Source organism: Frankliniella occidentalis, unplaced genomic scaffold (assembly GCF_000697945.3).
Source record: "Frankliniella occidentalis isolate FOCC.00 unplaced genomic scaffold, Focc_3.1 Scaffold53, whole genome shotgun sequence".
Taxonomy (NCBI): domain Eukaryota; kingdom Metazoa; phylum Arthropoda; class Insecta; order Thysanoptera; family Thripidae; genus Frankliniella; species Frankliniella occidentalis.
Genome location: NW_026267183.1, coordinates 1,484,877 through 1,495,541, shown reverse-complemented (window position 1 = coordinate 1,495,541; position 10,665 = coordinate 1,484,877). Strand labels below are relative to the sequence as shown.

At 36.8% G+C, this 10,665-nt stretch overlaps 1 protein-coding gene across 10 annotated transcripts in view; it reads left to right on the top strand.

Moving 5' to 3' along the window:
• Window positions 1-9,965, top strand: part of LOC113205733 (multiple PDZ domain protein-like) — a 98,911-nt gene extending 88,946 nt beyond the window's left edge. For 3 of the 10 annotated variants that reach the window (XM_052267481.1, XM_052267480.1, XM_052267488.1), the window contains 9 exons: window positions 1,114-1,164; window positions 2,001-2,102; window positions 2,746-2,817; window positions 2,906-3,071; window positions 4,070-4,266; window positions 4,383-4,556; window positions 4,640-4,792; window positions 4,865-5,037; window positions 5,410-9,965. In XM_052267481.1, coding sequence (XP_052123441.1) covers window positions 1,114-1,164; window positions 2,001-2,102; window positions 2,746-2,817; window positions 2,906-3,071; window positions 4,070-4,266; window positions 4,383-4,556; window positions 4,640-4,792; window positions 4,865-5,037; window positions 5,410-5,617 — 1,296 coding nt within the window. In that variant the 3' untranslated portion in view covers window positions 5,618-9,965. The remainder of the gene's footprint in view (window positions 1-1,113; window positions 1,165-2,000; window positions 2,103-2,745; window positions 2,818-2,905; window positions 3,072-4,069; window positions 4,267-4,382; window positions 4,557-4,639; window positions 4,793-4,864; window positions 5,038-5,409) is intronic. The other 7 variants (XR_008011148.1, XM_052267487.1, XM_052267483.1 and 4 more) reach the window with 7 other exon arrangements.
• Window positions 9,966-10,665: the final 700 nt, after the last annotated feature.

Genomic DNA, 10,665 nt, shown 5'->3' with positions numbered 1-10,665 from the left:
CCCCCCCCCCCCCCCCACTCTCTCCGAGTCCAGCCGCGGGGCCTTAATCTCAATCCTTATGTATAGCTTACTTCCGTCGCGGGGACCATACCAGAGGAAAGCCATATCGTTGCGCCTCGTTTCATTCGGCTGCGAGGAAAATTCAGAAAAATGCCATTTTATCAAATTAGGGCGCTATGTTGGGTTCGCTGTGAGTTGCGGCAGCTGGGTGGGCAAAATAAAAAGGGCGGAGGGGAGTGAGGGGGCGGGGCGGGTGGCGGTAGGTGCCGAACACCGTCATTTCTGCCCCCCCCCCCCCCCCCGGCGGTCCGCGGCCCGCCGCCGCGCCCGCGACCCGCGAGGCCGAGGCAGCTGGCTGGCCTCCTGACACCGGAGAGGCGGTTGGGCGGACGGGACAGGCAGAGCGCTTTTAGTGTTTTTATTTGGGTGTTTCGTCACTCCTTAATTCTGTACTCGCCGGGACGTTTGAGGACGGGATTGGCTGTAAACTAAGTACCGTGAAGACGAATCCGCTCTGGATATTGCTCACCCGGTCAACGTCCTAGCCGAAACAGGCGGTAGATGTGCGAATGTTAAACAGCAAGAGGTGAGATAGAAGAATCGCTCTCATAATTAGGTTATCGGGATAGTAAAGGTCGCGTTTATCCCGTGCTCGTTTTGTGGAAGGTGCTTTCGGCTTGCTTCTCATGTCCATTGGTTTTGCTGACAAGGGTTCTGGAAAACATTTCGGCTGCAATATTAACCCACAGACTTTTAAGAGAGGTTATGTATGTTTGTTTGGATTGTAGTTATATGGGGTGTATATTGTTGCGTCTAGCTGGTGATCCCCTTCCTGATTTGGAGTAACAGTTACTTCTTTAGTCCCAAAACTGTCCACAATTTGACTTTAAATTAAAGTCCTTATTTTTTCTCTCTCCATTAATTGTATACTATAGACGTAAATAATCCAAATTTATTTTGTATTTCCACCTATAGTCCTTCTTCCCTGTACTCTTTTGATAACCTACCTTTGTGTTGGATGTTGTGTCAGTTTAAAATGTATTTTGGCCAGTTGCTTTCTGTGGTGGTCCTGGGTCCTTGTATGGTAGAGCTGATGGTATATTGTGTTAACAGCCCTGCCCTGTGGAGACCTCCCTGAGCAGTCTCAGTCCACACCCTCCACAGGTATCGTCCTATCTGCACATTATTGCATGCATGAATTTATTATTATTATTGTAAAATAAAACAATGTATATAGTGGTGTGTTCTCTATGCCAAATTTCATGAACCGCAAACTTGTGAATCTAGAGTAAGTTTTCTAACAGAGCTATATTCATAGTTTGTTTCTGTTGTAATTGCAAAGCGGAAATAAAGCTCATTAAATTTTCTTTTACTATGTTGGAGTTTTAGCCTTCATTGTTCCTGATTTGTATTTGGCATAAGTAGTTGGTGGCTCAAGCTCACCCTTATGTATCTGAACCCAAGAAGAACAGGCAGTCGCTGAAAGAATATTTCAGCACTAATTTTACAATATTTTGATCCATGCCTTGTTCTCCTCGGGAGATCAATGTAGTAGATTTATAAATTTAAAAAAGTTGAAATCCTGTAATACTTTGGTGGTGTATTTTTGAAGTCCAGCATCTGCTTTGCCCACTTACTGCAATTTTTGGTCTGTGGTGTCTGGCTTTCTCGTGCTGTTTCTTTATTTTCTCCAATGAAGTTTGCAGAAGTTTGCTAACTATGAAATGGGCTATGTTCAAGGAGTTTTAACTTTCTTTTCAGCACAAATCACATCTAACACGGAGTGGTCATATTTTTCTATTTGTGCACTTTTGTCTTGCAACTTGCACTATGGGAGAAAGTGCCTAAGGTTCATAGCGCACCTCATGTACATGTGAAGTGCATCAGGAGCTTAAAGCGAGCACATGTTTAATTTGGAATTCTTGCTTTTGCTTCTAAATCACTGAGAGGGTGACATCATGTGAATGTGGTGAGGGTGACTCTGTTCGACATGGTTTCAGGGACCTCAGGGTCTGGGAATCATGATAATAGAGGGCAAGCATGCTGAAGTGGGCCAAGGAATCTTTATCTCTGACATCCAAGAGGGCAGTGCTGCCGAACAGGTATGCAGCTATTTTCAAAAGATGCATGTTCTACCTTTAAAGAAGAAATTTCAATTTGTATCAATAAATTAAATAATTGGTGAATTTATGAATTTGAATATCTGGATGTTTAGTCGGCATGTTTTTCAAATGTCATTGGTCCCCTGTAGCTTTGCTAAAGTTCTAATCCTCTCATCATTTGAGTATTCTCTTCCTAGCTTTATTGTCTGCATCATAAACATTTCCGTAGTGACTCTTAGCCATTCCTCAGGCCTTATATTTTACTTCTGTGAAAAAACATTTTGCAGTGATGCTGACCCTAGCTGTTTACAACTACATAAACCTTGTGGCATGCCCTCTTCTGCGTACTCTGTTATGTGATCTCAAGGATGTGCATAGTTTTACATAGGTTTGGAAATTTTAATATCTCTTGTATGGATTCCTTCTCTGCAAGCATTGCACATTCACGCATGAGGCTGCATCCACTTAGAATACTTACTAATGAAGCTTTTGTCAATATGCTCAATGTCATAAGTTTGCTATGTTTCACATCTTAAAAACCAGTATGCTGCTAATAAGTAGTTAGAGAAATTTTTGTAGAAGCACTATAACATCTATTAATAGTGATAAATTTAACATCATTAAACTGAAATTTGGTGTGCAGGCGGGGCTAACTGTTGGAGATATGATCCTGGCAGTCAATAAAGATTCTCTCCTTGGCTCAAATTATGATGCGGTAAGTTAAGAGCAAAATTTGCGGTGTTCCTAAATCCCTTCTTTTAATTTGAATTGTAATAAAAATGTTTTTTATTCAACATTGTTAGGCTGCGTCATTACTAAAGGAGACCAAAGGAATGGTGAACCTAGTCGTTTGTAATCCTAATAAAGCCAAGGAAGAAGAAGGAAAAGGTGCTGATGGAAAACTAAATGCCAAAGGTTCCACGGCACGTAGCCCTACTCCAACTCAACCAGCTGCTCCTGAAAAGCCAAGTATGTTTCATCCTCTTTCCCAACCTAAAATAACTATGTTGCCATCAACATACATATATAAACATTCAATGATGTGGTCTAAATTAATCTATCAGTACCAAAGCAAAGCTGAAATATGCCATTAGTGCAACAGGAGTAGTGCATGTATATCAGCAAATGCATGCACCGTGTTCATTGTAACAATGTGCATTTGTAGCTTATTTGTCAGACATTTTGCTTTAAAGGAGAAAAAATTGTTTGGTTTAGGTCCTTGTTTTTTGTTGTTTTTTTAAATCAGTATTACATGTTCAGTGCCAAGCCATTTTAAACCAGGTCATTTGACAACAAGGTGGTCGTGTGGCACTGAATGTGTTCATTCTCATATTGACAAGATGTGTGGCTGTAGAAATCTACAAATCATCCTGATTGCATTATATCAGTGCCCTTTTATTGGTCACCGTTTATTCCAAGGAAAGTCTGCTTTGAAAATTGATTGAAACTATCATAGACTAAAATTGATATTCTAAGTGATAGTTATTTACGAATTACATCAAACCTAGACCATGTACTTGAGTGTAGAAAAGAACTTAGCTCTCAATGTCCGAATTTGCATTCGCTAATGCCAGTGTGATATATTTTTTCTGTGCTTTGCCTCATCATTGTGGATATGGCATCTGCATGTGAGTATGCTTGTAGCCCAGGCTGAAATATTGCTGAAATAATGCTCTTCTATCAGAGTTTTATGCAGTTAAACTTCACAATTGAAAGTTGACATCTATCAAATAAAAAACTAAATGGTATTTAATGAATGGTTGCTGGTCAAATCTTCCATATGTATATGGTTATTATAATTCCAAAATTTTTGTCTCTTTTGCCTATTTGATTATCCGATACTTTCCAACTGAATAATGAAACTTTTAAAAAGAACATGGTTACTGCCTCTCAATTTCAAGCTTTCAGAAAAACTTCTGTAAACTTTTTTTTTGTATGGATTTTAATTTTTTTTTCTATCTATTCAGGATTGCTGGACTCACAAAACGTTACTGTTCCTGCATCGTCACGTACCGCTCATCATTCTCCTTCTCGCCATCCAGAACAACCAGCACTTCCCCCAGCTACTGCTCCTGTTGTTGCTGGACAAGAAACAACAATTGAAATAGCAAAGGAAGAAAAAGCCCTAGGAATCTTTGTTGTTGGTGGCTCTGATACTCCTTTGGTAGGTTGACCCATAGTTGTACCGTACTACCCTTCTATTACTGTAGTCAGTTTTTTAAAATTATTTTCATAATTATTAGTATTTTTTTAAAAATTTACTGATGTCTATATTTGCAGGGGGTAATTGTGATCCATGAAATATACCCTGATGGTGCTGTTGCAAAGGATGGAAGATTAAAGGTCGGTGACCAAATTTTGGAAGTGGGAGGACCTAAAGATTCTGTGACACACGATTTCCACAGCATTACACATGCTAAAGCTATTGCTGCTCTTCGGCAACTACCAGCTAAAGTAAGAGTTTGAGTCTTTTTGCAACAACGTAAGACTTTAAGTTTTTATTTATTAAACTTATTTTTTTTTTTTTGAAATGACAGGTGAAAATGATTGTTTATCGTGATGAAGCAGTTGAAAAAGAAGAGGACATTTATGAGTCCATTGAAGTTGAATTGACAAAGAAGTCTGGTAAAGGATTAGGGTTAAGCCTTGTTGTTCGCAAGGACGGGAAAGGAGTTTATATTTCTGATTTGGTAAGCTTTCGAAACGATTAAATCCAGCAGTAGTGGTTACTGTGGCAATTTTACAACACAGTTCGTGCACAGGTTCATGGAGGTGCTGCTGAGGCAGATGGACGCCTAATGAAAGGTGACATGATTCTATCTGTTAATGGACAAGATTTAAAAAGTGCATCTCAAGAGGAAGCTGCTGCAGTTCTCAAAACAGCACTTGGCAAGGTCACTGTCAAAGTAGGAAGAATTAAGACCGGTAAAATCAAGTGAGTACATTTTAGCTACATAATCTAATTTCTAAATTCATTCTTTTCCCTTAAGATTTGTCTCATATTTTTTTAAGTTACCATTGCATGCTTTTAAATCTGAAGTGCTCTCGCTTAGTATAGTAAGTCTGATGTATGTTATAGTCTCGCATGGAAAGTAAATTTTTGTTTTATGTTTGTGCACGTATGTTTGCATATATTATTACTAGTACCTATTTGCTTCTCTTGGTGCAACTATAATTTGCCTTGTAGTCGTATTTGTTTTATTCTCAGATTCCAATACATCAAGATACCTAAAGCCCACTTTATGCTAATAGCAAAACCAGTGCAATGTGGATGATATATATTCTAAGATCAGATATTTATTTCTAGCGAGAGGTCCAAAACAAGTGTCCCTGTGCCCGCCGCCCCAACTGCACCCGAAGGGACTTTGCCAGCCCCTGCCACCTATTTTACAACTATCCCAGACTCTCACCTCATCTCTTTTCCAACAGACGAACCCAACATTTTGGTTTCTCCAAAACGATCCTCTAGTTTTCGTAGGCTAATGACACGTTGGTCGTTTCGCAGACGGAAATAAATGTAGTAAATTTTCTAGTACATACATTCTTTAGACAAGACCTTATGGAAACTACTTTTGCTCAGAAATAACTAGTGTACGAAAAGGGGCTAAAAAAGCCTAGTATAAAGAAACATTACTGTGATTTCCAGTTTAAACAATTCTCCTGTGATTTTGTAAGTCTTTTCATTGGATAGATCAAAATCAGATAAATATTTTAACAGTGTCACATCTTTTAAAGTAATATCTAAGCTAAGATGTGCTAAAAAGCTTAATATACATTTGGTTCATTATCTTACACTTCCATACAGGGTAGCTTTTTGTTTAGATGGGTGTTGAGTGTTTTTGTGTAGACTTGTATAACCCAGATATGCTGATTGTTTAAAGAGTGCTAAGGCTTGTTTGATGCTGTTGTTTTTTTAATAAGTATGGGACTTGTAACTTATTTTCTGAACATCAGTAACTGTAGTATCTATCTATGACGTACCAGAATATTTCTTTGACCAACAACTTGTTAAAGATGCAGTTTGTTTGTTTTTTCAACTATCTAATCAAGTTTTAACACAGTGCACACAGTGCATGTTCTCAGTCAAACTTTTTTGTTACTTCCAGTCTGCATTATTGGAAATGTATTGTATTTGTCTTATGCATGTTTTGCTCATGTGTATGTTGTAGCCTATGTTATGTATAGTTAGTTATGTACTTTTGTCTTGCCTTTTAGTGCTTTGGCTAGGTTGCCTTTATTTGCCGAATTTGGGCTACCGAAAGTAGTTAACAGTTTTAGGAATCGGTGACATTGTACTAAGCATAGCTTAGCACCTTGTGGAACAATGTTCCTTTATTAGAGGATTTTAGCCTAATTGGTGCTTTTGTACCACAGAACTTTTATGAACTTGTAGAATTGCTGTGCTATTTATTTGATATTTATTTTCTTATTTGAGTTTCATTTCTACAGTTTGATTAATTATTTTGTGATACATGTAGGCCAATCTAGTTTCTGAAATGGGGACTGTGTAAATCAATGGTAAAAATCAATGTGTAAATCAAATGGGATTAAGTAGTGATCAAGAGCTAAATATGCATTGTTAAGTGCAAATTACAACGGTGATACGTATTTTGTGATTTTTTAAAATCTTTTTTTAAAATCTTGCCAAGAAAGTCTTTCTGTATATTGTGCATACAGTTCTGTCAACTTGTTTTCTAGAAGCATGTGCTCTGTCTTAAACATGAAATCAGGTGATATGGGTCTATCTCTTATTGATAGTAGGGATTATGAGTATGGTTTTAGATGTTTAAATGTTTATCTCAAGGTATGCTATGTTGACACATACATATTTCTATTTATTATTTTTTGTTTGTTTCATGGCTGTCCTTGTAGGAAATAAATGAGGTAAGTTCAGCTGCTTTTAAGAAATACTTTTACAAACTTATAGACTCAAACAAATCATGCACAAAATGATGTAATAATTCCTATCGTTGTTACTTAAGGATCTTAACATTAAACTGTTTTTAATCATCTAAGTTTACCTTGACACTTGTATGTACAGGGTCGCAGCTCTTCACCACATCCTTGAAAGAAGATCTGTACTGATACTATTTCATAGAGTTTTGTCCTCATCCGACTTCAGTTAGTGGCTATATGTTAGTTTGGAGGACTTCAACTTAGTTATTGTTAAGGCTGTGTACTTTTTAAAAAAAATAATTAAATTTGATCTCTTTATTGGTACTAACATTTGTTTAGAGATCAGAGTCTTTCACATTCAGAAAACCATGTGCGAAATTGGTTTAATGACCTCAGAAATGGTCAGTCACTAATCCCAATCTTTGTTAACGACTATACTTGTATTAAAGATCCCCGACCATTTCCCAAAAGAGATGGTTTTTTCTTCCCAGCTAGATTAAATATACATGCAGTGGTTGCTGGGACCGACACTGATAGGGGCTATTCACATCGGACTCAATGTGCGTTCTGGAATTAGCAGAGTCCTATTTGTCTGAAGTATTTAGAAAATTAATGAACATTTCTAAAATTTCTAATTTTGCTTTATTTAAAATGCTGATTATTTTAAAGGAAGTTAAAAGCACCCATTGTGATAACAAATCTATGTTCATTTCTCCTTGATTCTAGAGCTATTTCAAATTTTCAGTTTGTAGGCTTTTTGAGATTGTCTGCAAAGAATGTGAGAGAATGATAACTTAAATTTAGGTAGTACTGGCAGTCGATGATGACTTATAAAACCTCTTATCTTCAGCATTTTGTATTTTCATGAAGCGGCAATCACGCTTGATTAAGAGTAATTTCTAAACTTTTTGATCATATGAATGTATGTGAGCCTTTCATAGTAACTGTCAATGATACAATCATTGCAGTATGACTGGTTTTGTTTCCTTTAATGGTTTTTGTCTTAAAATACAAAATTGTTCTAAGTAAGTGAAAAGTCGCGACAAAATGCCTCTGTGATAAATTCATTGTGTTTTAAAGTGGTAATATATGAGATCTACGCTACCTTGTCTATGTCATGTTCTAAGAACATGTATGTACTGTGTTTCAGAATCTGGTGGACAGTAAAGTTTGTGAACTCTTGAGTGATGTGATTTAATGTGTAGGGATGTAATTAATTCATTATGGTGAGATGCAAGTGTTAATAAATAAATACTGGTTGTTTGATCTATGTATCTTCAATTCATTTTGATTTTTACTTAATCGAATTTATGTACTTTAAATTTTTTCCTTGAGGCTCTCCTATGTTTTGATATATTCAAAGGGATCAAATTCTACCTAAAATATACTATGTACTCACCACTGATTGATCATTTCATGTAAAAGCCACCTCTTAGTCAACTTACCTTTTGTCTTCTATACCCTTTCTCTAACAGAAACTTGCATCTCTTCCAACCTCTGCGACGGTATTAGGGAATATCACAAATGAAGTCTTGTTTGCTGATTCATCAGTGATGTGTGAGTTGTATATAATAGGTCTCTCAAAAAATTACATACTTTCTCCTTTCCTCTTTCCCCTTAGCTAAGTCAATGGGGGTTTAGATGTATCATTGCTGTAAGGAATTAGTGTAAGTAGAGTATATTGTCTCTATGTCACCTGTTGAGACGTTGTCTTGTGCAAGGAGACAATAATGGTGCGTGCAGTAGGGGTGTTGAGGACCAAGTGCACAAGCCTGTCACTGATTTGTCTTCCTAGACAGAATTCCTATTGAGTAGCTAAACCAAACTGCATTATTACAATTAAAGATGGCCTATTGTCTTCTGTCATGTTTGTATAAGGTCGTTGTATTTTGATACAAGATTCAATTTCTTTTGAAGCCTTGCACTAATTTGACAAATGTAATATGATATGCAGTTTGTTATTCTTGATTTAAGACAGATATGTTTGGAAATATTTTCCTCCAATTACCAACTTAAAGACAAAGGCTATGTCACTTTCATAATATTTAAATATGCTGCATTTCTAGGTGTTATATTTGCCACTGTTCATTTTGTCAATGGACCATTTCTAAATTCTGACAGTGCATAAATTTAAAAAAAATGAAACAAGGATTTCTTTTCAAATTAATTTTGAATGGGACCACTGTTGCAACTTGACTTCACATTGAGTTAAAAATTCATGATGGTGATGATAATTATGGAAGCACCTTCCACCTTCTTACCTTACGTTAATGATCATTTAAAATTCCACTCTTTTTGTTTTTGGAAAAAAATTATCCACATTTTTAGTGATTATATAAACAAGTTTGATGTCATTCATTTTGGAAGTTTTAAATGTTTTCTTATGGTTTACATAAATAAATGGGTGCATAGACGAATTTGCATTCTTGTTAGTAGCAGTAAGGTTATACTGACAAATTAAATTATTTCACTGTTGCTATTTTTTAAGATGTGTATAAATTCATAATTGACTCATGAATATAATCAATTTTTTGCAAGATCTGAGATCTGTTGCAATGCATAGGGCTAAAGCACATAACTTGTACAGAAATAAAATAAGAAATGGTACCAACATGTACAGATTTGTTTCTTAGAATCATGTTATGAAATATGTTATTTTATTCATAATTTTTGCTAGCTAATAATTAACTTAGGTATAGATTTTAAGTTTATACCACTGTTGATCATATCAAAGTTTATCATCATATGTAGAGGAAATTTGCACAGGAATGCTGGCTCTGCTTTATTGCAATTTCTAAGTTATTAATTAAGCTACTTAGTCTGTAGATGCAATAACTGCCATTTCATACTTTATAGATTTAAAATGTTTGTTAGTGATACATTGTAATACAATCAGCACTGTTTGCATAACAAAATGCAAGAAAAATTATGGTTGTATGTCCTTATTAAATTTTATTATGACTGATACTTCATTTTTATTTTTGCCTCGCTATTACACTTTCACATGTTAAGCCTCATATCAAACTTTCTTAATCATAGTTTGGGCTGGCAGTTCACTCAAAAGCCCAACAACACCTTGGATAATGATACTATCATGAACAGGCAGCTTCATCCGAACCGACTCACTCAAAATGTCGCTCGGAGACAAAGGTCTAAGTCAGGAAAAATATATTTTTTTTTTTTCAATGGGGGAGTGCATTATTCCTCATTCCCCGACTATAGAAGATATTTTTTCGACTCTCCCAGGGTGTAAGCAGAAGCCAAGTTCCTGCTCTGACGTCCCTGTTTGTAGCTACACGATTGTAGCAACAGCCTACAGGGCCCGAGTCAGCTTAAATTGAACCGTCTATAGACGAATTCATTACTTCCGCCAATGCTAGAATATCAACCAGAAGTAAACAGCTAGCGCTAAGAACTAAAGCGAAAACGAAAGCCTCTCCAAAGCTCTCGCCTTGTCCAAGCGCTCGGAGGGAGGGACAGGGGGCCGCGCGGGCCCTATTCAGGAAAGCATTGCCTACCCCTTCGCCGCAAACTACTAAATAGGAAAAAATGAACCTCGGACAGTATTCGAACCGACAACCATCCGCGTCCCGAGCGCGCGCTCTCCCAACTGAGCCAATGATGAGGGTTTTGCATAGGTGAAGCTTATCTCCGCTCTGGCTCTCAC